Genomic DNA, 25316 nt, shown 5'->3' on the forward strand with positions numbered 1-25316 from the left:
TGCCCCGCAACGGGAGAGGCCGCAGCAGAGGGAGGCCCGCATACCACAAAAAAAAAAAAAAAAAAAAAAATACTGAGCATAGTTAAGCATATACATAAAAAGCATATTTTATATATATATATGTATATATATATATACATATATATATATACATATATATATATATATATAGAGAGAGAGAATGTGTATCACTTTGTTTCCAAAGCATGAATTTTCATTTATTTAATGAAGGGGAAATTGAGATAAATACTGAAGAGTGACTAGGAATGGCTCAGGCTAGGAGGAAACATTGTGAGCAAAATGAAGTGGTAGGCAGTTCAAAAGGCGGCAAAGGACTTTTGTAGACATGTCTCCAAATAAGATACATAGGTGGCCAATAAGAACATGAAAAATGCACAATACCCCTAATCAGGGAAATGCAAATTAAAACTACAGTGAGCTACCAACTCACACTTATTAATATGGCTATCAGAAAAACAATGTTGACAGAATGGCAAGTGTTGATGAGGATGTGGAGAAATTGGAACCCTTGTGCTCTGTTGGTGGGAAAGGAAAATGGTACAGATGCTCTGAAAACTAGTTTGGTGCTTCCTTAAAAAATAAAAAATAGGATTATCATATGGGAAATTCCTTGGCTGTACAGTGGTTGGGATTCCTCGCTTTCACTGCCGAAGGCCCGGGTTCAATCCCTTGGTCAGGGAGCTAGAATCACACAAGCTGCATGGCGTGGCCAAAAAAAAAAGAATTACCATATGATCCAACAGTCCCACTTCTGGGTATATAACCCCCCCCAAATTTGTCATAGGGTCTTGCAGAAATATTTGTATACTTGAGCTCATAGCAGTATGATTCATAATAGCTAAAACAAAAGGAACCTATGTGTCCATTGACAGATGAATGGATAAGCAAAATGTGGTATATACATAAAATGGAATATTATTCAGCCTTAAAAAGGAAAGAAATTCTGACATATGCTACAACATGGATGAGCCTTGAGGACATTATACTAAGTGAATTAAGCCAATCACAGAAGGACAAACTATATGATTCCACTTTTATGAGGTACTTAGATAAGCCCAAATCATAGATATAGAAAGTAGAATAGTGGTTGCCAGGGGCTAGCAGGAGAGGGAATGGGGAGTTATTGTTTAATGGATATAGAATTTCAACTTTGCAAGCTGAAAAGAGTTCTTGAGATGGATGGTGGTGATGGTTGCACAACAGTATGAATATACTTAATGTCACTGAACTGTACACTTAAAAATGGTTAAGATGATAAATTTATGTTATGTGTATTTTACCATAGTAAAATAAATTGAAAAAAAAGTGAAGTAGGTAGGGGGATGAATAGATAGGCATTTTATTAATTTTGTGGTTTTTATAACTCATCTTAGTATTTTAAATATTTTGCAATCAAGAATGTAGGATACAACATTGAGACATCATTTTACTCTGTCCATTCCCCTTCCATTAGACTTATATTGTCTGACATTTCTAATGAAGATTACTATTCCAAATATTCTGTCAACTCTAGAAATTTCTCAGCATTTTTTTTGTTTGTTTTTTTTTTTTTTCCGGTACGCGGGCCTCTCACTGCTGTGGCCTCTCCCGTTGCGGAGCACAGGCTCCGGATGCGCAGGCCCAGCGGCCATAGCTCACGGGCCCAGCCGCTCCGCGGCATGTGGGATCTTCCCGTACCGGGGCACGAACCCGTGTCCCCTGCATCGGCAGGCGGACTCTCAACCACTGCGCCACCAGGGAAGCCCTCTCAGCATTTTGAATGATGAATTTCTCCCAATGGCATGAAAACCTCATTGTGCCTTTTTTTAATCCTTTTATCTTTGAGTCATAGAAAAACTTGTGTTTTGTTTCAGATGTTACAGTACTTATTTAAATATTGCAGATGGAAGTTGATATTTGCCATTAATTAATGTTGAATATAGTTACTGTTTCAGTAAAATAATTGTCATTTGTTTTTCTAGTACCAGTTATCTGTGACTGTCTCTTTCTTTTCAGGCAGAAGAAATGCATGAGTAAATTATTAGAATACAATGCTGATGTCAACATTTGTAATAATGAAGGCCTTACAGCAGTAAGTGCTAAGAATTTTTATCTGCGATTTAAAAAATACTTTTTAGAAAATAATATTGAAGGTGATAGTAATGCAAAGTGTAGTACAAGTATTTGTGCAGTTACTTCTTTGTGGTAATTGGGAAGATACAGAATGATTGAGACACAGTTCTTAGCTATATTTATTAAGAGAAGTTATGGTTCACCATGTTTCTCCTTTCCCCTTATTTTTTAACTTTATGACCTTTCATTTATTTTGAAATCTTGATCCCCTAGCTTTTGTCACTGACTTTAGAGGGAGTTTGTAGGAGCATCTCCGCTAAGGTGTGTTATGAGTTCATTATAGAACAGCTGTTTTTCATTATGTCCTTTTAAATTCTTTTAATATGTACATGGTAGGAAAATTTGGATGGCTGTGTTTTTATAACTCATTTTAGTTTTAAAAAGGGAAAGGAATGAAAAAAAAAGGAAAGGAAATAAAAGGTAACTAAGGGAATGATCACTCACCTGTACTCCCTACACTCAGAGATAATCACTGTTAATATTTTAGCCTCTATCCTTTCAGACTTGTTATATCTTACTTAAACTGGTATTTTTATCCTTTTTGCCATGTCACTTTCTTTTCAAAGATATGATTATATTGTTTTGATCCACATAGATATTATAGGGAGGGTGGTGTGGGATATTTCTGAAGAGATTGTTGAAATCCAAAAATTTTAATCATATTGTCATTTAATGGAGCATATTTGATTTAGAAGTAGAGATAAAATAGAATTATGTGATTACTGAGACATTGTTTTGACATTGTGACAGAAATAAATTTTGTTAAATTTTACCTTCCTGTCTGTGAGATGATGGAGATTTTAATTAACTGGATAGTGGAAATCCTTTCACAATGTATATCAAATCATTGTGATGTATACTTTAGATGTCTTACAGTTTTGTCAATTACACCACAATAAAGCTGAACTTTTTTTTTTAAACCTTCCTTTGGTAGTTTTTGTAAATTTTGAATCCTTTAATTTGTGAATAAAGATGAATATTGAGTATTTACATACCATGCTAGTTTTCAAGGCCTTTCTGATTAAAATTTTTTTTTCAGTAGGCAGGGAGGGAGCTGGTGCATAAAAAACCAGCTTTCCTAAGATGTGAGTTATTCTGAGAATGACTTGTTAAAGATTAAGTTCAATCATGATTATTATATGGAATTCACAATTCCTGTGATAATCTACATTTTTGTTACATAGTAACAATATAACACCATTTACTCTGTAAAGAAAAACTATATTCCATATATCTACAGGATGCTATAGTGATACGGTAAGTACCACAGAGGATTATAAAACTATGGAATTGACATAGCTCTATCCTTAGGACACTCTCTAGTATAGGCAAGAAAAGATGCTCAGTACTAACATAGTCTGTTTAATCGCATAAGTTTTTATCTGCTAATTTCCCCCCCTTCACTCCTGAACTTTAAGGGAAGTGGAATATAAAATTTTTAAAAATAAAATTTTTATTAAAAAATTATTCATGCATGTATTTAAAGAGTCAAATGATTCTACCAGGTTTATTATATAAAAACAGTCTCAGCTCTTTTTCTGCCTGGGACCAATCTCAGTGTTCTGTCCTGTGGCTCTGATTGGTGTGGTGTGCCTCCTTCTCTTAGAAACAATTCTGGCCACCAAGCATGTTCCTGCCTAGTCCCAGATCACATGATGGAATTAATTCAACAGGCAGGCACATTGACCCCATCAGCTGAAGGAAGCTAGCTAGGATGGTGGAAATGTGTGGCTGCAGAATTGAATAGTGGCCGCCAAGCATGTGGGGCAGTAAAGTCAAGGGCTCCTGAGATGGAAGAACTTTCAGTGGGGAGTCAAGATCCCCAGTATTTTTCATACAAAAGGAGAGAACTGTTGACTGCATACTTTGTAGGCTGATCACCCTCACAAAGGACTCCTCATGTTTCTTCATTCATTTGTTCTTTGAACAGGATTTTCTTGGATACCTATTATGTGCTAGGCACTTTACTGGTATGGTGTTAGAGCAGTAATTTGACTGACCCAGTCCTTGTCTTCCCCAGACTTCCAAGGAAGTCAGGATAGTCAACAGGCAATGGTGACACACTGTAATGAATGTTAACATAGGTGATGGAGATGCTGTAGAAGTCAGAGCAGGGGACCCATCCTCACCAGTGGCATTGGAGGAGGCATCCCAAGGAAGTATCTCAAGAGCTGAGGCCAAAGGGACAAACAGAAGTTAGACTAGTGTAAGTGGTGATTGTGAGGTTGGGAGTGGTAGTGGGGTTCTAGCTCTGTGGAATAGGTTGACAAAGGCTTGGAGATGCAAGAGAGCATGCTACATTGGAGCAGTGAGCTTAACTGGTGTTCAGATACCCCTGGGGATTTATGAAGACCTCCAAATGTCTGTAGTATGGATAGTTAAGGGGGTCACTTTCCAGGTCTTCAGCCTTTATATGTGTGCTCCTTCCTCAAGCTGATCTACTCAAGAACACCTTGCCCTTCCCACCTTCACCTTCAAAATCACTCTTCTATCACTTTTATGTTTTTATTTATTTTTATTATTTATTTATTTATTAAATTGAAGCATAGATGATTTACAGTACTCTTAACTGAGCCTTTTGTAGTACAGAAGTTTTAAATTTTGATGTTCGGTATATCGGTTTTTCCATTTATGGATTGTAGTTTTGGTATCAAGTTTAGGAACTCTTTGCCTAGCTGTACATCCTGAAGATTTTCTCCTATCTTTTCCAAAAAGTTTTATACTTTTACATTTTACATCTAAGCCTGCGATCTATTTTGAGCTAATATTTGTCTGTGATGCTTAAGTCAAGGCTTATTTTTTTTACCTATGGAGTCTAGTTACTCCAGCACTGTTTGTTGAAAAGGCTATATACTTCCTGCGTGAAATTGGTTTTGTCTCTCTCTCAAAAATCTTTTGGGCATATTTGTATGGGGTTATTTCTGGGTCCTCAGTTCTGTTCCAGTGATCTTTCTGTCCCTTTGCCAATACCATGCTGTCTTGATTACTCTAGCTATAGAGTAAGTCTTAATATCAGGTAGAGTAATTCCCCCCACTTAATTTTTCTTCGTCAAGATTGTGTTAGCTACTCTGGTTCTTTGCCTATCCATATACATTTTTGAATAAACTTGTCTATGACAAAAAATCTTGCTGAGATTTTTTATTGGAATTGCATTAAGCCTATAGATAAATTTGGGGAGAATTGACATCTTTACTATGTTGAGTCTTCCAATCTATAAACACGGTGTGTCTCTCCGTTTATTTAGGTCTTTGATTTCTTTCATCAGAATTTTGTATTATTCAGCTTACACATCTTGTGCATGTTTTAAGTGTATAGCTAGGTATTTTATTTTGTTTGGAGCAATTGTAAGTGACATTGTTTTTATTTTTATTTTTTAATTTTTTAAAAATTTATTTTATTATTTTTGGCTGCGTTGGGTCTTCGTTGCTGCACACAGGCTTTCTCTTGTAGCGGTGAGCGGGGGCTACTCTTTTTTTTTTTTTTTTTTTTTTTTTTTTGCGGTACGCAGGCCTCTCACTGTTGTGGCCTCTCCTGTTGCGGAACACTGGCTCCAGACGCGCAGGCTCAGTGGCCATGGCTTACGGGCCTAGCCACTCCGCGGCATGTGGGATCTTCCCGCACTGGGGCACGAACCCGTGTCCCCTGCATCGGCAGGCGGACTCTCAACCACTGTGCCACCAGGGAAGCCCAGGGGGCTACTCTTTGTTGCAGTGCGTGGGCTTCTCATTGCAGTGGCGTCTCGTTGCGGAGCACGGGCTCTAGGCATGCGGGCTTCAGTAGTTGTGACGTGCAGGCTCAGTAGTTGTGGCGCACGGGCTTAGTTGCTCTGTGGCATGTGGGATCTTCCAGCACCAGGGCTCAAACCTGTGTCCCCTGCATTGGCAGGTGGATTCTTAACCACTGCACCACCAGGGAAGTCCCGTGACATTGTTTTTAATTTTTATTTCTGCATGTTCATTGATAGTACAGGAAATGCAGTTGCCTTTTATGTGTTGATCATGTAGCCTGTGACCTTGCTGAACTCACTTAATAGTTCTAGGAGTTTTCGGTAGATTCCTTGGGATTTCCTACATAGACAGTCATGTCATCTGCAAATAGAGATAGTTTTATCTTTTCCTTTCCAATCTGTATGTCTTTTATTTCTGTTTCTTCCTTTATTGAACCTTAACATTTTTTTTTGTTTTCTAAATACGTGTTGTTAATTAATTACTAGACTTCCCTGAGCTTTGTAAATATCCTCATAACATGTGTTCAGTACCTTTCAGCTTCTTGAATAGTTTTGAAGGAGTCTGTTATGGAGACTGCTGTTCTCTAAATGAGATTGGTTGATTTCTAGGCGTGCTTTACAGCGTTATTTGGAATATCTCTTCACCATCATCCCAGAGATTCCTTTGCCTTTCTCTTGTTTTGGGTTTTTATTTATAGGCATACCTCAGAGATACTGCGGGTTCTGTTCCTGACCATGTCAATAAAATGAGTACTGCGATAAAGCAAGTCATACAAATATTTTGGTTTCTTAGTGCATATAAAAGTTATATGTAACTTCAAGAAGTGCAGCAGAGTGTTGCTACCTATTCTTGAGCCTTTTGGGAGTTCTGTGATCTGAATTTGCCTTCTTGGTGCTCTATTACTGGTTTAGGATTCAGCTCTTTATTCTGACAGTTCAGACAAAAGCTTCCAGCTTCCAAAATGTGTTGCTCTTGTATTCTCTCCTTTTCTTTTTCTTAATAGGTCTGTCCTTTAAGAAAAAGTACTCTTTACTGTCATTTCAGTGATGTTTGGGGAAGAAGTAGGAGCTGATGCATGGGTTCAGAGCTACCATTTTAAAACAAAAGTTTCATGATATATTTTTTTAATGGAAAAAAAGTCAGATGAAAAATGCATGGACAGCATAGTCCAAAGTTTTAACATTGATTATCTTTGTGTGGTAGACTTATAGGTGTTTTATATTTTTTTAATCCTCCCCATATATGTTATTTATATATGTTACATGCATTATGTGTAAAATATAGGAAGTAAAGAATATGACACCTACTGTCATATTAATTACTTTTTAACTTATGTTTGTTTCTGGGGGAGGAAAAATATCCAGTACCTCTTCTCTAGAGATAAGGTATACATACAGTCCATGTTCATCTAAGAATCAGAGTATTTGGTGATCCTGAGTTTAGGATTTTTAACTACTTTGAAACCATGATATGCTTGATTTTGAAGTACATGGTGGTGTAACCTACATCCTGATGCATATTTTTTCCCCATATAAAAATATAAGGGGCTTCCCTGGTGGCGCAGTGGTTGAGAGTCCGCCTGCCGATGCAGGGGACACGGGTTCGTGCCCCGGTCTGGGAAGATCCCACATGCCGCGGAGCGGCTAGGCCCGTGAGCCATGGCCGCTGAGCCTGTGCGTCCGGAGCCTGTGCTCCGCAACGGGAGAGGCCACAACAGTGAGAGGCCCGCGTACCGCAAAAACAAAGGAAAAATGTACATTGGCTTTCATTTTAATTTTAATCTTTAGTGTGCATGTCATGCTCACAATTGAGAAATAATTGCATTATTTATCTGCTGCTTTTATATGAAACACTCTTGCACAAATGTTAAGTAACCTAAATGGCTGCACAGATACACTGGCTGGCTGTGAATGGGCGGACAGAACTACTCCATGACCTTGTACAGCACGTCAGTGACGTCGATGTTGAGGACGCGATGGGGCAGACAGCGCTGCATGTGGCCTGCCAGAACGGTCACAAGACGGTAAATAAAGCCTTGAGGACTTTAAATTAAGTTGCATGTGTTTAAACTTTGAATTCATGAAAAGTTTTCCACTGTGTATAATTGGAAACATGAAGCAAAATCTTATAACATTTTCTGTGTCATGTGGTCTTCTGATTAATATATTCTATGTGGATAAAAGGAACAGAAAATAGTGTTTAAAATATGTTTAATGTATTTGTAATTTGGATTTCAATTTTATTTCTGATTCATAGATTCTAATAGCTGAATATTTTAAATTTTAAATGTAGTATGTTCACATATAATAATTTTAACAGTTTATAATGTTTATTCTGTCCTCAGTTTTATCAAATAACTTTTTCATATTTTTTATCATTTTCATATTTTTACCCTTAAGCCTCAAGTTTTGCACTTAGTGAAGAAAGTGAGCTCTGACATTGCTTAAATAGTTCAACTTGGATTATCATATTTTTCTACTCTCTTGGAATATGATTTAAGTGCTAGAGTCACAGCTGTTTTCTTCCTTACTTTTGATTTCTAAAATCATGCATTTGTTTTAGGCAATACTTTCCTGTTATCTCTATGTATAAACATTTGGCTTTTAAAATTGCTAATAGTTTTCTCTCTCATTAGAAGACTGCTGCCTTATTTAAAAATTGTTAGCTTAAGATTTTAGATTGAATTTCTGCTTTTTGTAATTTCCTATCCTGGTTACTTTCATTTTTTCCCACATTTAACATTATTGATAATAGAATATTTATTTACTAACTAAACAACAAAAACCAATTGAAAACAAAAAAACACCACCAGCATCTACAAAGATACAGAAGTTTTCTTGTTTATATTTATTTTTTTGTATACACTCTGAGTCTTATCTTTTTGTTGGGAGAATTCTTAGTGGAATCTGGATTTCTGTCTCTGCAAACACTTTTTTCCTAACCTAGCTTCAGGATGTCAGATCCTACCTATTAGATGCTTTATGTATGACCTCAATTCATAGAATATTGCACTTCTTTTAAGATAGTGAGCTCAAGGTTGACATTGTCTTAGTTTAATAAGAGTTGGATAAAAGGAAGGATATATGCTTTTTTTTTTTCTTTCCTGGCATTTCTTCTGAACACCAATGTTCGTTTTTATTCTTTTGTCTATTATCATCTGAAAACTAACCCATTTGTATTCAAGGAGTATTCCTTTTCATTACCTTTTACTTTCTCCATGTCAGTACTACTAAATTTAAGAAGTATTCTGTGTGGAAAAAAAAATCATCTGAAATGTTCTAATCTTCACTGGCCCCAGTAAGTAACTGCTGCCTATTAGAGAAAGAGTCCTGCTGGTAGCTCTTACAGGACAGAAAATCACCCGCTTTAAGATAAATACTCTCTGCCGTTAACAAATGAGCGGCGTTTCATTTACTAAGATTGTAAACCTACCTGTTGCCCGGGAACTTGTGTAGTAAAAAACTGGAATTCAGATTAGGGATTATCTACAAAGGCTAATTTTAGCTGCCTTAAGCCAGTGAAGAAACAAGAATTATGCAAAAAACCTTGGTTCAAAACATGTGCATTACAGGGTGCATTAAAAATTTAGAATTGCCTTCTGAAGTTATTGAAGAGTAGTTAGTATAATACACTCCATATGGTTTACCACCTAAAGCAGGCGTGGTAAAGTAAGGGAGAATTCCTCATAGTCAAATGCCTTTGAAGAATTGTATTTTCAGAAGAGTTATAGGGAGCCTGACTTCACTGTGGTGATGGGCTTCACAGGGTGAGATTTTGCAGGTATGGTACAGGAGGAAGAGTACAAAAAGTCATGTTGACTTGTGATTGATTGTATTAGTGAGTGAGATTCCTTTCTGTCATAGTTGGTCCATTATAGTTATCTGTGAGGATCATATACAAAGGGAATGTTTAGCACTATTTTCCAATTCATTGTATGCACCTTTAATCCTTCAATAGGGCAAAGAGGAATCTTGAAAAATTAGGCCATCTCCTAGCCTCCAGGCTGAATTGTACCTCTAAAAATCTGTATTGGGGCTTCCCTGGTGACGCAGTGGTTGAGAGTCCGCCTGCCGATGCAGGGGATACGGGTTCGTGCCCCGGTCCGGGAAGACCCCACATGCCGTGGAGCGGCTGGGCCTGTGAGCCATGGCCGCTGAGCCTGTGAGTCCGGAGCCTGTGCTTCGCAATGGGAGAGGCCACAACAGTGAGAGGCCCGCGTACCGCAAAAAAAAAAAAAAAAAAAAAAAATCTGTGTTGATAGTTGTGCTGTTATTACCTATGTGTCATAATTACTCATGTATTTCTGGGACATGTTCAGATCTCAGTGGATGAGAATATTCTTTTATCTTGAGTTGGATATGATTTAAGAGCTCTGAGATATGTTATTACAGGGTAGATATTATTGATTTTGTTTTTAACCCTTTGTATATCTTTCCATAAGTTGAACACTGAGTTTAAAATGCTTTGTCAGATATCAGCAAATGAAAATGGCCTTTTCATTGTCTCAAAGTAGTCAGTTTTTGCATAAATTCATTAAAAGGTCTTCAAAACTTGTGTCCATGTAGACATATACCAGTGCACATAGGTTTCAAGATTTATATATATTGGTTGTATATATATTTTATAGAATAAAATGTAAAATTTTAAAGGGGGAAAGAAATTGCCTTAAAAATATTCTCAAAAGCACGTCAGCTCATTTCAAATTAAAGAGGATGATATGATAAAGAAATCCTCTGAAATTTACTTTCTAATCTCATTTTAAGGTAAATCTCAAGAATGCATGAAAAGATTTTGAACAACTGGCTAAGAGCTCTAAAGCTTTGTAGAATTTATAATTGAATACTGTTTTCTTTGATGACAAATAATTTTTAGATTTACATGACTTTTTTACAGATAAAAGATTTGGAAGAAAGATTGATTTTGTCATAACTAAGAAATCAAGTAACTTTTGCCATGATTTCCTATAGATGCATCCGTTTAATTAGAGGTAAACCAAGATAAGGGTCTCTTCATCATCTTGTTGGAAGGAAGTGATTTGGGCAGTTGAAGAGTGCAGCGTGACCATTTTTGTCCTTGTAACATAATAGCACTATGATTTTAAACGACTTTTATTCCTATTTTAAAATGGTCAGATGAAAGAAATGATCTTAACAACTCCTTAATAATTTAATTTTTTATAAATTTCCTTAGGTCAGCTGTTACTAGCTATACAATACCAGAATTATGGTTTGTCTTTGGATATTGATTTAAAATAAAAAATAATTTGAGAATTTGGTTATTCATCTGGCTTATTATATAGTCTTTGGCAACTTTTTCTTCCCTTGCCTTTATCTACCTCTTAAGATATAATCTGCTGATTACACAGTTAAGGAAAGTGTTGTGAATATTTTGGAAGATACTTAAGAGTAATGATAGTATTGGTACTGTTACTACCATTATTAATATTGATGATGTGATTCTGTAAGAACAGTACAAAGAGCACTACCTGGACTCTTCATTCATTTGCTCTTATGCAGTAAGCTAGGCCCAATGTGTTGTTTGATTTTTAATCTCATTTTTAGAAAGTGTAGTAAAACCTAATATTATTCTACATAGGTAAAATTGACTTCATTTTTTTTTGGCCATAAATTGAACTTACTTTTTGGTAATTTTTTTCTCTGCCATTAGGTCTTTAAGATTTATTGATGTGTTGAATTGCCACAAATGGTTGATTGCTGTTTTCCTGGAATAACTTGGACTTAGAAACTCTAGAGAACTGTCAGACGGTTCAATCTCAATTTCTATTAGTTAAAGTACACAGCAGGATTAGTTTTTGGACTAATTTCAGTTCACTTAAGGAAATTTTATTTTTATCACAATAGACTTTATATTGCTAAGTTTAGATAACTGAATATGAAGGTTCACAAACAATATGAAATGATAGTTGAACCTTGCTTAGAGTAGATTATCTTTGATAGAACTGACTGCATTTTTTTTTTTTTTTACTGAAATTGTAGGCTTGTTAAGGAACAGTGCTCATCTGCGTTCAGTCAGCTCTTTCGATATCTTTAGCCAGCTTCCAAGCTTTTCATCCAGAGAATTACAGGGCAGCCATGCAAACTTAATTGAAAGCTTTTGCAAAAACATTAACTGGATTCAGCCTTGAAGCACGAAGGTAGATGTACTTAACATTTCAGGATATGTTTTTAGGTTCAGAGTAATTTTATTTATTCTAATGTTAGAATTCTCCTTTCATCACTTCTGAGAAACGTGAGCAAATAATAAGTTCTATTACTGTGATTTTTTTTCTAACACAACTGGGTAATATTGATTTTTTGCTAGGTATTACATAAGGGTTCAAAGTCTTGATAGGCTTAGGTGGACAGGTTTCTAGGGAAGACCTATAAACACCAGTCACTGACTAGTGAGTTGGCCATTTTTCTTAGTGCATAAGTTGTTTGTGCATTGCTGTCCTGTCATTAGAATTACTTTTAATAAGAGATGAAAGATGCTTTTTCTGTTGTTTGGCTATTATTGTTTTAGTAAATGAGAATACAACTTATGTTGTATGGTTTAATATTGGTTTTTACTTATGGTTTAATATTGAATATCTATTCCTTTCTACTTTGGTCAGTGTCGTTCAGAGAGTTGACATTGATAAAGTAGAGCTGCCTTGGATTTCTTGCTTTGTAACTTATCAGTGTATTGGGTACAGGTGGTCTTGGTTAGTCACTGCCTTCAATTAAATGACTTTTGAGATTGACCCAAACATTAGCTTTGCACATTAGTTTTCCACTCAGGATGTTGTTTTATCATTTGAAAGGTCACGATGTCTGTTGAAAGTGTGTTGTTTCTTAAGGATTTCTTGAAGGCCATGTGAAAATCTCCTTTCAATGCTTTTCTTTCAGTATTCCTTCCCAGCTCTTCCTTACTCTGTAAGGAGGAAGACTCCCATTGTAGATTATCTAGGAATAGGATAATAGTGTGTTTTTTATGTTTTTGTTTTTTAAGGGGGAGAGGGTTGGACAGGGAATTTGAAGTTCTGAATTATTTTAAAAACATATTTTGGTGATCTATAGTACACACATAAAATGATTTTAGTTCAGTGTACTTCTTAAAATTATGTTATATTAACTTGAAAGATATAGGTAATCAGCTCTCAGTCACAGATATTTGTTAGTATACTTTTACATGTTTACATTTACTAAATTGTAAGCTGCTGAGCTTAATTTTTGCAAGTAAATGAGAAGCCATAAAGATTTGAAAACAGGGTAACTTATGACCGTTGTAAATTACAGTGATTTATTTTGGACTTCATGGCTTATAATCTGTTAAACAGACACAATGCAGTTTTCACAGAAGTACTTGTGTGTAGGGGTTTAGGGGTGAGAAATTTGCTGAAACAAATTGAATCCAAATCTGTCATAGAGAATCCTATCAGTTTTTCTGGATAGCACTAGTCACCATCTAGCATACTACATATTTTATTTCTCATGTCCCTTTGTTTTCCTTTTCCACTAGATTGTAAGCTTCATGAAGGCAGATGTTTGTCCATTTTGTTCATTGCTGTGACTCTAACATCTAGCACATATTACTAGCACATACCAACATTGAAATTTTTGTTGAAAGGTAGAATGGGCAAGTCAAATTCAGTATCATTCCAAGCAGTTTTTTCTGCCATTTTCTTTCCGTTTCTAAATGTTTGTAATTTTTTTCTTTTGTACCTTTAAGTGAAGAGTATATTGATAGTGCTGATTCTTATAAAAGATTGTATCTGGTTTGTTTATTGCTGAAAATTTCTGCTTTTGAGACTCCTTAGGGATTGTAGTGGTTGAATCCAGAATTTATTCTCTTTGATTTTGTTTTGCCTTATGCTTCTGTATAATTTAAAATCTTCAAGTAATATTGTTTTTTCAAGGGCTTTTATGTTTTTAATTTAATAGTTTCCTCCACCTGAATCCTCCTAGTTTCAAAGTTACTTTCCCTTCGTTTACATAGACTGGAAATTAAAAAAAAAAATGAAACTTTTAAGTTATGTGACTTTCTTGCTTCTTTTATTATGCTAGTTAATCAATAATTGAATTCTGTGTTATCCTTACTCCTCCTGTTTCAGAGATTTTACAAAAAGAAATCTGCATACATTTTTTTTTAAATCACAAAGATTGATGACTTTTCACTCATGTCAGTGCTGCAAGGCAATTTTTTTTACTCTTTACATTCAAATCCCTTTATGTATTTTTTTTCTTCTTACTCTGAGGGTAATGGGTTTTTCTCCCTCTTTGACTTCAGGCAACATTTTATCTATAAGTGAGCTATTGAAAGCTTTTTAAAAATATGTGTTTCTTTTAATAGTTTTATATTTTGAGGATCTTAATTGAGATAATTTTGTTAAAACAGAAAAGCAGATTTATGAATGTAAAAGAAAATGCTGGAATGAGCTTTTCCACTTTATTAATCAAGTGTTTTTCTCTGTTAAGAACAGAATTTTTAATGTATTCATAGGATATTTCCTGTGTACAAGGGTATGATAGAAACGTATGACACAGAAGTATTTGTGTGTAGGGGTTTAGGGGTGAGAAATTTGCTAAAACAAATCATGCTGTCTTGCTATGATTTGCCTGAAGTTTGTCTTACCACTTTGTAGAGGAATATGTTAGTCTAATGGCTAATTTGTTTTACTGTTAACTCTACAGTATAAATAAAAATACAGAAATACTGTAAAAGTATGTGAATTTAGAAAGGGCATTATTTAAAAACTAAACGGAAATAACTGTATAGGCTCTTGAGCTTGACTCTCAAATAGTTATTTAGTAGGGAATTAGTAGATCATCTGTGATTAATGTAGCTTACGAAGATATGCCGAATTAGCCAGAATACTATTTAGTATTCTGAATTTAGAAAAATTAAAATTTCTGTTTTTTAGTAAATTGCCTAGTGGTTATGACCATGGGCTTAGGTTTTAAATCCCTGCTCCCCTGTTTATTTGTGTGTTGGGGTGAGCATTACTTGACCTCTTTGAGATTCAGTTTCCTACTTGTGAAAGTGCAGAGGAGGATATCAACTTCCCATCAGGATGCAGTAAATGAAATGATACATGCTTATTAGCACAGTATCCAGGCACATGCTAAGGTTATTCATACTATTATATCATTATATAGTTTTAACAATTATGTAATTTTTATGAATGCATAGTATGTTTTGTTAATAATTACTTTATTTCAGTTTCTCTCTGGATTGCTGGGTTTTAATTGAATATTAATACGTATTTTTGATATAATTGCTTTTATCTCTCCTGAGCCTTTTTGAGAGATGGCTTATTGTCTATATAATTTATGAAACAGTCAGTGAAAATTATTGCTGCTATCCATCTCATTTCTGATTTGGGACCACATACACACAACTTCTAGGTCAGATATCAAAAAGGGCAAAGCCGTGATCAAAAGGCTCAAGTGGGCCTTGCCTTATAAAATAATAACCTAAATGCTTATTTTCTTATATTTTTGAGAGCAGTACTTGACCGCTTGTCCACAGTTTAAGAATTATATAGCTGATAATAAAGTTTTATGTAACAATGTTTCTATTACATAGATTTTCAAATTCCTCCTGAGATAGAAGTAAATTCAAATAGTAATAATACATGAATACTATATCTTAAAATATTTTATTTTTATCAAAATCTTTAATAAAAAGTTATAGTCCTTTAAATCACCCTTCTTTGTCAATTCGCAATCACTAGGCAGCAATTTTCAGCTCTTTTAGCTTTTCTTGTATCTGTTTCCACATAATATGCTTCTACTGCTCTTTCTCAATTTATGACTTTTAGATATCACTGAATCATTTCTTGTTATGGTGAGTGAGGGTTTAACTCATTTAAATCCTCTTCCCATGCCCTGTCGCCCCATTTCTAAAATTAATTATATCATAAATTTTAATGAGACAACATTAGTTGCATATACAGTTAGGTAAATATTGTTTACTGCTGAGTCAAGTAGTGAACTATAATAACATTTTCTACTAGGGTGACTATTAGCTTAGCTCAGTTTTTTTTTTTTTTTTGGTGAATCAGTAGTTCTTCCTGTATCCTCCCACAGAATCTTTCTCAGTACTGTTTTCTTCAAAGACAAATTCATTAGATAATGTCACTCCATTGTTTTTCTCTAAACCTGGGAATTTCTTAATATCTCCTGTGTTTGATCTTCAGTATTCTAGATTCCACATCTTCTATTTTGAGGTATTCCCTTGTTTGGAGGAGGATATCCTCCAGTAGCTTCTTGAGAAAAGGTGCGTTGGAGGTAATTTTTTTGGAAATCTTACATAGCTAAGCCTATTTCTTATTTAAAAGCATATATTTGAACGATAGTGTGGCTGGCTATAGAATTCTACATTGGAAGTCATTCACCTTACAATTTTGAGGGCATTTCACCTTTTAAATTTCAGTGTTGCTGTTGAAAAGTTTAATGTCAGTCTGAATTCTGTTTATCTCTGGAATCTTATATCCCCAGTATTATGAAATTTCACTTTGATGTGCGTTGTTGAAGGTCTTTTAATTTATTAGACTGGGCACTGGTGAGCCTTTTCAATCTGGCAACTTGTGTCCTTCAGTTCTGGGATATTTTTTGGTATTATTTCTTGATTACTTCCTTTTGGTCTCCCACCTCCTTCATTTTCTTTATTCTCAATTTCTACAATGACTCCCTGGATTAATCTACTAGTTTTTTCATTTTTCCTGTTTTCTTTGCCTTTTTGTTTCTTGTAGAGTTTTTCAACATTGTATTTCTAACTTCTATTGAATTTTTATTTCTTCCATCATATATATATATATTTTTTTGCGGTATGCGGGCCTCTCACTGTTGTGGCCTCTCCCGTTGCGGAGCATAGGCTCCGGACGCGCAGGCTCAGCGGCCATGTCTCACGGGCCTAGCCGCTCCGCGGCATGTGGGATCTTCCCAGACTGGGGCACGAACCCGTGTCCCCTGCATCAGCAGGTGGACTCTCAGCCACTGCGCCACCAGGGAAGCCCTATTTCTTCCATCATATTTTTGATATCTTATTCTCTGAATATTTTTCCCCCAGCATCTTGTTTTTGTCCTATGGATAGTATTTTTTCTTTTTTTCTCTGAGGGTATCAGTTACTTTTCTAATTTTTGTTGCTGTTTCTTGGTTCCCTTTATTGTCTTTATTTTTCTTACTTCCTTTTCTGTTTGTTTTTCAGGTTAGAGGCCTGCTTCAGTTGTCTCTTAAACATTGTCCATTCATGTATAGTGGTGAGGCACTGAAATGGGGCTGAAAGCATTGTGTACGTGAGCTGGGTTTGTTGACTGGTCTCACTGTACGTCAAGGTTTTTTAATCTTGGCACTATTGATATTTGGGGCCTGAACATTCTTTGTTGTGGGGCCTGTATGTAGATTGTCGAATGTTTAGACGTACCCTGGCCTCTACCCACTAGCTGCCAAATGGACCCTCCCTTCTCCAGTAATGAAAATCAAAAAAGTCTCCCAGCATTGCTGAATGTCCCCTTGTGACCAACTGGGCTATTTCACTGGTGTCTGTAATGCCAGTATCAGTCAGACTCTTCTCTGGTGCCACTTTCCAGATAGGAAACTTTCAGTCTCCTCCTGCTTAAGCTTTTAAGCCTAGCTACTGGATTTCTGGGAGCCTAGTGGAGCGTGGGGGCTGGAAGTTTTCACTTAATTAGTTGTTTTCAGCATGGCTGCTCATCACTGCTCTTCCCTGTATTTCTTGTCTGCCAGTCCAGAGCCTCACTATGCACTTTGTCCTGATAATAAACCTCCCTACTTCCAAGACAGATAGGGAGGGATAGTGGTTAACTGTATGGGATGGGGAGGAAGGGTCCTGGGGGAGGGCCCAGCTGTTAGGTTTTCAACTACTTCTCCTGTCTATATAACTATCCCTGTCTTCCAAGATACCTATTACTTCCAATTCCTGTGTTGTGTGTCTGTGTTCAGTAGTGAGAATTTAGTGGTTTCTTGTTGGAATCTGCATTTGCAGACACTTAGACTTCAGCTTTCTTTGATCTGCTAAGTCAGTTACTCTTCTTTCACTTGCTTGCCATTTCCCTAAAACTTCTGACTTATCTAGTATGTGTTGTATTCTTTGCTGTTCTTCCTTCGAGTTTGTAGTCTTAATATTTTGCTGACATTGTACTAGGTTTTAGAGCAGCAATAAAGATGAATATGTGTGTTCAATCCAGAAGTAATTATTAAACAGTCTAATTCCAAAAACATTTAAGTTTTTACATCTTGTCTTCCTTTTTGCAGGAGAAACTCAAATGAAGATCATAGGAATTAAAACCAGCAAAGATTCTCTTTTTTAAGGTTTTTCACGCAAGCCTTGCCATATTCCTAACCATCAGATATTTATTTTTAAAATTTTATATTAGCTTATTTTCCCTTAGTACACATCAAATGATTGCAGAAGTAGAGCTTAGGGGACAATCAGAGAAACTGAGTCAGTATTGGCAACTGTCAGTAGCAAAAGGACTTCTTAGCTTTTTAATATTTTGTACTTTAATAATTATGCTCTTTGAATTTTGAGAAAGTTAGAGCTCTGGTACCAACTTTTTGTTTTTAGAGGCAAAAAACTCTGGTTTTTAAATTCAGATATCTAGAGCAGCACTGTCCAGTGCTGCCACATGTGGCTATTTACACTTAATTATAATAAAATAAAATTTAAAATTCTGTTCTTCAGTTGTACTAGCCACATTTCAAGTCCTTTGGTAGCTACTACACATGTCAGTGATTTTCTAGAACCTTTCCAGGTTAACACAATTTACATTACATTGATAATTCCACATATACTGTGTAGTGCCTGAGGCTCAGAGCTTACCAAAAAGTGGAATTTGTTCAGCCGTCATAATTGGCATGTTCCTACTCTTTCTTCCTTAAAGCTTCAGGTTGTGGTAAGAACTTTCCTTATATGGACTAAAATTGTGATAACTGTGTCTTTGTTTAACTTCTCTGGCTTTACTTTTGTTTCTTTTTCCCCCAGACAGTGCAATGCTTGCTAGACAGTGGTGCTGATATTAACAGGCCGAATGTATCAGGAGCCACTCCATTGTACTTTGCTTGCAGGTATGATAATTTATATTGCCAGATGCTCTCTCATTAAAGAATGTTGAATCTGCTATATTTCCAAACGCAAACATTTGTGTGTATTTTCTAAAACTCTCCTCTTTTCCTAGAAATACTATGCTCCCTTTTAAGATGAAGTATATAGCATTACGGTTCTGTTACTTAACTGCATGATGAAAAGTGTTTTATATTGCCAGTGTTTTTATATATTGTAAGTGGGAGCTTTTGATTTACTTGATTACTTAGATTTTAGAATTATTTAGTAATTAAAAAGACATACCAATAATCCAGTAATTTTCATAGTTTTCTTTATCAAGTATCAAGTTAGTTCCAATGGGATAAGCTATTAAAGTATGCCTTAGTTCAGAGCCATGTCTTTGCTTTCTCTGGATTTGTAACTTTAAAAAATTTCTTGAATCATTCTTGTTAGATATTGAGTTATGCATTAAGTTGTTTTTACACTCTGTCCTGGTTCATTTTCTTTTTTCTTTTTTTCTGGTTCATTTTCCTAAAGCATACGTTTTGTTCATTGATTCATTCATGTAATAAGCATTTAATTAGCATTCATTGTGTGCCATGCATTATTATAGGCATTAGTGATACAGTAATAAATAAACCCCAGTCCTTAAGGAGCTAACAGTGTAATAATTATACACATACCTCCCCCCCCATAATATGTTATGTAAATTTAGTTGCAATTAGGAGCAGTTCACAGTACACTTGATTTTTCTTTTTGGTTTAGATTACAGGAATTGTAGTATTTATTTAGGCTCTATTTTAGATATAATGCTCTCCAGAAAGCTCCTCTTTTCTTATCCTTTTTCCTGTTTTATGTCATTTTACTGGAGGTTTGTTTTATGTTTTATTTTTATTATTAATTTTTTGGCTGCACCATGTGGCTTGCAGGATTTTAGTTCCCCGACCAGGGGTCAAACCTGGGCCCTGGCATTGAAAAGTGCTGAGTCCTAACCACTGGACTGCCAGGGAATTCCCTGGAGCTTTGTTTAAGATGAAAGATCTGCTTTTCTTCTCGTTTAGCTTTTCTTTAGGGTCTCTGATGTTGCTTTGGTCTGACTGATTCAAATCATCATTGAACAGCCTTGAATTAGAATACAAGGACTTTTGGACCTCTAGACTTCTCGATCCTACCTGAATCCAAACTTTTTCTTATGTTATACTTACAATTTGATTGCTTGGCTAGAACACAAATTCCTTTTTTAGTGTCCTGAATTTATGAATTATACCATTGTTTGATTCCCTGAAATCATATCCTGTCTTGAGGGGTTATCTTTAGATCAGACCTTTCTTTGAAGCTTCAGATTTGAATGTCCATCTACCTGATATATATCATCACTTGAAAGTCTCATAGAACCTCAGATATTAGCATGTCCAAAATATAGCTGCTGATTTCCTTTTCAAACTTTTCGTCCAGTTTTTCTCATCTCAGTCATTGGAACCCTTATCTTCTCAGTTGTGTAAACCAGAAACTAGGTCATTATTTTTTATTTCTGTCTCTCTCTCTGACCTTCAACTTGGAATATATTAGTAAGTTCTGTAAATTCCACTTTCAGAATACATTCTGAATCTCATTACTGCTCTCCACCTCACTAAACCACCTTAAAGTTGTTACTTCTTGTCTAGAATACTGCAGTAGTCTCTTAACTGGTCTTCCAGATTCCTCTGTTGTTTCCCTCCCTTCTGTTCTTTCGTCAGAAGCCAAAGTGACCTTCTAAAAAATGAATCGGCTGTTGTCACTTTGTGCTTAAACCTTGTATTTAAACTTTTCAGTGCCTCTTTGTTGCATTTCCAATAAAATCCAAACTCAGCCTTCTTCCATGTGACCTGCATGGTCTGACCCTGCTTAGCTCACTGTGCTTCAGCCACATTGGTTCTCTTTGAGTTCCCCCAATACATCAGACTCTTTCCAGCAGGCCTTTCTATGTGCTGTTTATTTTGCCTGAAACATTCTTCCATAGATTTTTTATGTGGCTAACTCCATGTCAGTGCTTCACTGTTACTTTTTAGGAAGGAATTCCTGATCAATCCAGGTAGGCCTCTCCCCATATTTCCTATCACAGTATCATGATCATTTCTTTCGTAGCACTTTGTATTTTATAGTGTTTATGTACTTGTTTATGGTGTGTCTCCCCTGCTAGTCTGAAAGCCCAATGAAAGCAAGAATTTTGTTTTATTCATCACTTTATATTCCATGTGTAGTACAGTGCTTTGTGCTTAGATGCTTAGTAAATGTTTTTGAATGAGTGAATCACTATAGTTACGTTTTTGAAAAAAATATAAAATAATGCCATGTATACTGGTAAAATATAGTTATATATTAGGGTTGACATAACTGTGATATTTGTATAGTTAGTCTGAGCCTAGGGTTATGGTAAAAGAATTTTTTAGAAGTACTTTCTGCTAGTATTGTATACCCATCATTAAGTTTTAATCTAGCAAACATTAGATCTCTTTGAACGAAGATGGCTAAGCAAATATGATTAAAATTGAAACTAGAATATAAATTCTTCATTGTTGCAGGATGATAAATATGGAACATGGAAAATGGTTCATTTTGTAGGCAGACTTCTAATTGTATTCATGATATCTAGATATAGATATACATTAAAAATTATAAATTATTCCCAATATATTGTCTCTGATAAATGAAAGGGAAACAAAGGAATGTGAGGAATATAACAAGTTGATCCTGCAGACAAGTTACAGGGCTCTAAGATAAAAAGCTGAACTTAATGTAAATTTTTATTGTTGAGGGATGTTTCTAGATATGTCATATGTCTAACTCAGGGATTAACTGCTAAAACTGTTTTCTTTAAATCGAAAAGGTATTGAAATATATAGGAGGCAGGGCTCAAATCCCATCCCCAAAGCTATGTAACTGTAGTCAGTTTCTTGACCTCTGAAGCTTTGTTTCTTTGTAAAGTGGAAATGCTGATATCTGCCTCCTGGGACTAAAGTGATAATTAAATGAGGTGGCTTATATAAAGCATCCTGCAGAGGATTTTATACTTAGTAGTTGGTAGGTGCTCACTAAGCTCTAGCACACTTTTCCACACCCAGTGAGCACAAAGTTGTATTGTCCTCTTTCAATTTCATTGCAATGCATGGTTTTCTAAGAAATTTGACTCTTATCCCATCATACAGGCAGGACTTTTCTTTTTTCCTTTGTATTCTATTCTAATTCTGAGCACTATTTATAAAGTAATGCTTCTGTGAGTGAGTCATTTCAGATTGATTTTGACCTAAAATTATGACAGGAACTATTTCCCAGCCACTTTTCTTCTCTAGGTATTTTGTACAAGACATTCTAATTCACTAGCTTTCTTTCATGTGGACTATAGGCACACATATATTGACCCCCCACCGCCGCTTCAGGTGCCTTTGTTTTCAGGACTTTTATGTGGTATCTGCAAATGCTTCAGGTCCTTAAATGATTAGATTGGTTTTAATATTCGTCATAATACTTCCCATTCCCTTAACTGGGTTCCTCAAATAAAGGTTTGGATGTATAATGATTTTCAAATATTTTCTGTATCTGCAGATAACTTTTATTCTGTAAAGGAAAGCAAGGTTTAGCTGGGGTTATATAGGTACAGTAAATTAGTGAGATTTTTATGGAATTTTGGAGGTCTGTAATAAAGTGAGAAACAGGTAAGATACTGAACATAGTTTGCAGCTACTGCCACGCAACTCCTTTCAGTTAGGAAACTCACAATCAAAGTAGCCACGTAAAACAGTCCATAGATTCAAAATTGCAAACTTTTAGAATAGAAAAGGACCATTAGAAAATATGGCCTCTTTGTTTCATAAGCAGTTCCAAAAAACGTTGTTATATATATAGTACATATGCACTGTTAGCCAAGTTTTCAAGTTGTATCACTGCCAGAGCCTGAAGTTAGGAGACTTGAAAGTGCTTGAGAAATCAGTTCTAAGTGCTTTAGAAGCACTACAGGTTTTTTATTAGTTAAATCTTTGCCAACTTCTTAGTTTCTAGAAAATACACTGGCATTTCCTTGAAGGGAGTATTATCTCAATAATATAAACAAATAAGTTCAATTGTAAAGAATAATTATTCATTGAGCAAATTTTTGCAGTTATTTGAACTGAAAAATCTTTCATGCAACACTTTGAGCAGTCTGTAACAGGATAATCTTTATCTTTTGCAATATTACACAAGGGGCACTTGAGCCCCTAATGAAGTTATGCAGATTTTATATATTATTAGCAATCATTTCTTTTAATTTACTTTTGAAATGAAATGCCACCTGTTCACAGATGAGATTTTAATGTAGTTTTAGAAATTACTCCAGTTTTCTAAAAATGTCATAGTGGTATTTTTTTCTTGATATTATTCTTGTTGCTATATGTGGTACAAAATTAATCCTAAATAAATTATGATTCAGGTCTTTTTGTTATTTTGTGTAGCTTAGTACCTTAGTTAATGCTTACTTGTCAAAGCCCATCATATAACTCAACAAGTACATTGAGAACATGTTATAAGCCATGCTTGGTGTTATAGAACAAGGGTATTGTCAAGAAGTTTATAGTGTAGTTGGAAAGATTAAACACATCTAACACAGATAGTGAATAACTGTAAAAGAAATGTCATTAAAGTTGAGCAGAATAGCTTTGCAAATCTGGGTTTCTCAGAACCTTGGGTCCTAGCAAAGAAATCACTGACTCCTTAAATAAATTAAGCTCAAATTAGTTTCTTTTCACTTAGGTATTATACGGAATAGAACAGTGTTAATTATAAATTCCTATTAGCTGTAATATATAATGTGTTGGCCAGCACGCCCAGCTGACAAATGACAAATGATGCTTGATGAAGATTTTTCTTAATGTAGACTAGTAAAATTAGTTACTGTTGCTTTTGTAGGGATTGCTGATGTACTTGCTTTCTTGATTTTCTGCTTTTTCTGGAGTAAATTAGATATTGTTCTTAAGTTAGTTTTCGTCTGTCGATATTTGTATTAAGGAAGGTAATCAGTATTACAGTAAAGTATCAAGAGAGTGATATACCTGATGTCTGCCACCAGCTTCCTATATGATCCTTTATTTTTTTTTTTTTTTTTGCGGTACGCGGGCCTCTCACTGTTGTGGCCTCTCCCGTTGCGGAGCACAGGCTCTGGACGCGCAGGCTCAGCGGCCATGGCTCAACGGGCCCAGCCGCTCCGCGGCATGTGGGATCCTCCCAGACCGGGGCGCGAACCCTGTTCCCCTGCATCGGCAGGCGGACGCGCAACCACTGCGCCACCAGGGAAGCCCAATCCTACTTTTTAAAATTAAGTCCAATTATGCTTTATGCAGCATCATTTTGTGGAAAAGAAAGAATAGGTTGTTTTTATTTGTTTGTTTTATGTTTCTGAGGAATCTGTGTAGTCTTTGTGAAATAACATACCTTTTTTAGGTAATGGTACTGTGGGAAGAGTATTGGTCTAGAAGACCGGAGATCTGAGTTCTAGTTTCATTTCTGCTTGAATAGTAATTTTTTTCATCTACAAAATAAAATTCTTTTTTTATATTAATTTTTATTGGAGTATATTTGCTTTACAGTGTTGTGTTAATTCCTACTGTACAGCAAAATGAATCAGCTATACATATATATATCCCCTCTTTTTTGGATTTCCTTCCCATTTAGGTCACCACAGAGCATTGAGTAGAGTTCCCTGAGCTATACAGTAGGTTCTCATTAGTTATCTATTTTATACACAGTATCAATAGTGTATTATGTCAATCCCAATCTCCCAATTCATCCCACCTCCCTGCTTTCCCCCCTTGGTGTCCATACGTTTGTTCTCTCTGTCTGTGTCTCTATTTCTTCTTTGCAAATAAGATCATCTATACCATTTTTCTAGATTCCACATATATGCGTTAATATACGATATTTGTTTTTCTTTCTGACTTACTTCACTCTGTATGTCAGTCTCTGGGTCCATCTACGTCTCTACAGATGACCCAATTTCATTCCTTTTTATGGCTGAGTAATATTCCTTTGTATATATGTACCACATCTTCTTTATCCATTCTTCTGTTGATGGACATTTAGGTTGCTTCCATGTCCTGGCTATTGTAATAGTGCTGCAGTGAACATTGGGGTGCATGTGTCTTTTTGAATTATGGTTTTCTCTAGGTATATGCCCAGTAGTGGGATTGCTGGGTCATATGGTAGTTCTATTTTTAGTTTTTTAAGGAACCTCCATACTCTTCTCCATAGTGGCTGTATCAATTTACAAAATAAAATTCTTTGATGAGATACTCTTCCAAACTGTATGACTTCCTTGGTCATTTTGTAAAATTAGCTTTAAACTTTTAATGTCCCTGCATTATAAATTTATTTTTTATTGTCTGTGTTTAGGATCAGA

The 25316-nt window shown here is 35.5% G+C and overlaps 1 protein-coding gene across 4 annotated transcripts in view; it reads left to right on the forward strand.

Moving 5' to 3' along the window:
* HACE1 (HECT domain and ankyrin repeat containing E3 ubiquitin protein ligase 1) overlaps positions 1-25316 on the forward strand; it is a 97149-nt gene that overhangs the window by 13113 nt on the left and 58720 nt on the right. For 3 of the 4 annotated variants that reach the window (XM_024115519.3, XM_024115518.3, XM_024115520.3), the window contains 3 exons: positions 2017-2092; positions 7754-7885; positions 18851-18933. In XM_024115519.3, the coding sequence (XP_023971287.1) occupies positions 2017-2092; positions 7754-7885; positions 18851-18933 (291 nt within the window). Of the gene's footprint in view, positions 1-2016; positions 2093-7753; positions 7886-18850; positions 18934-25316 lie in introns of those variants that run through there. The other variant, XM_024115521.2, reaches the window with a different exon arrangement.

The sequence above is a fragment of the Physeter macrocephalus genome, chromosome 10 (assembly GCF_002837175.3).
Source record: "Physeter macrocephalus isolate SW-GA chromosome 10, ASM283717v5, whole genome shotgun sequence".
Lineage (NCBI taxonomy): Eukaryota > Metazoa > Chordata > Mammalia > Artiodactyla > Physeteridae > Physeter > Physeter macrocephalus.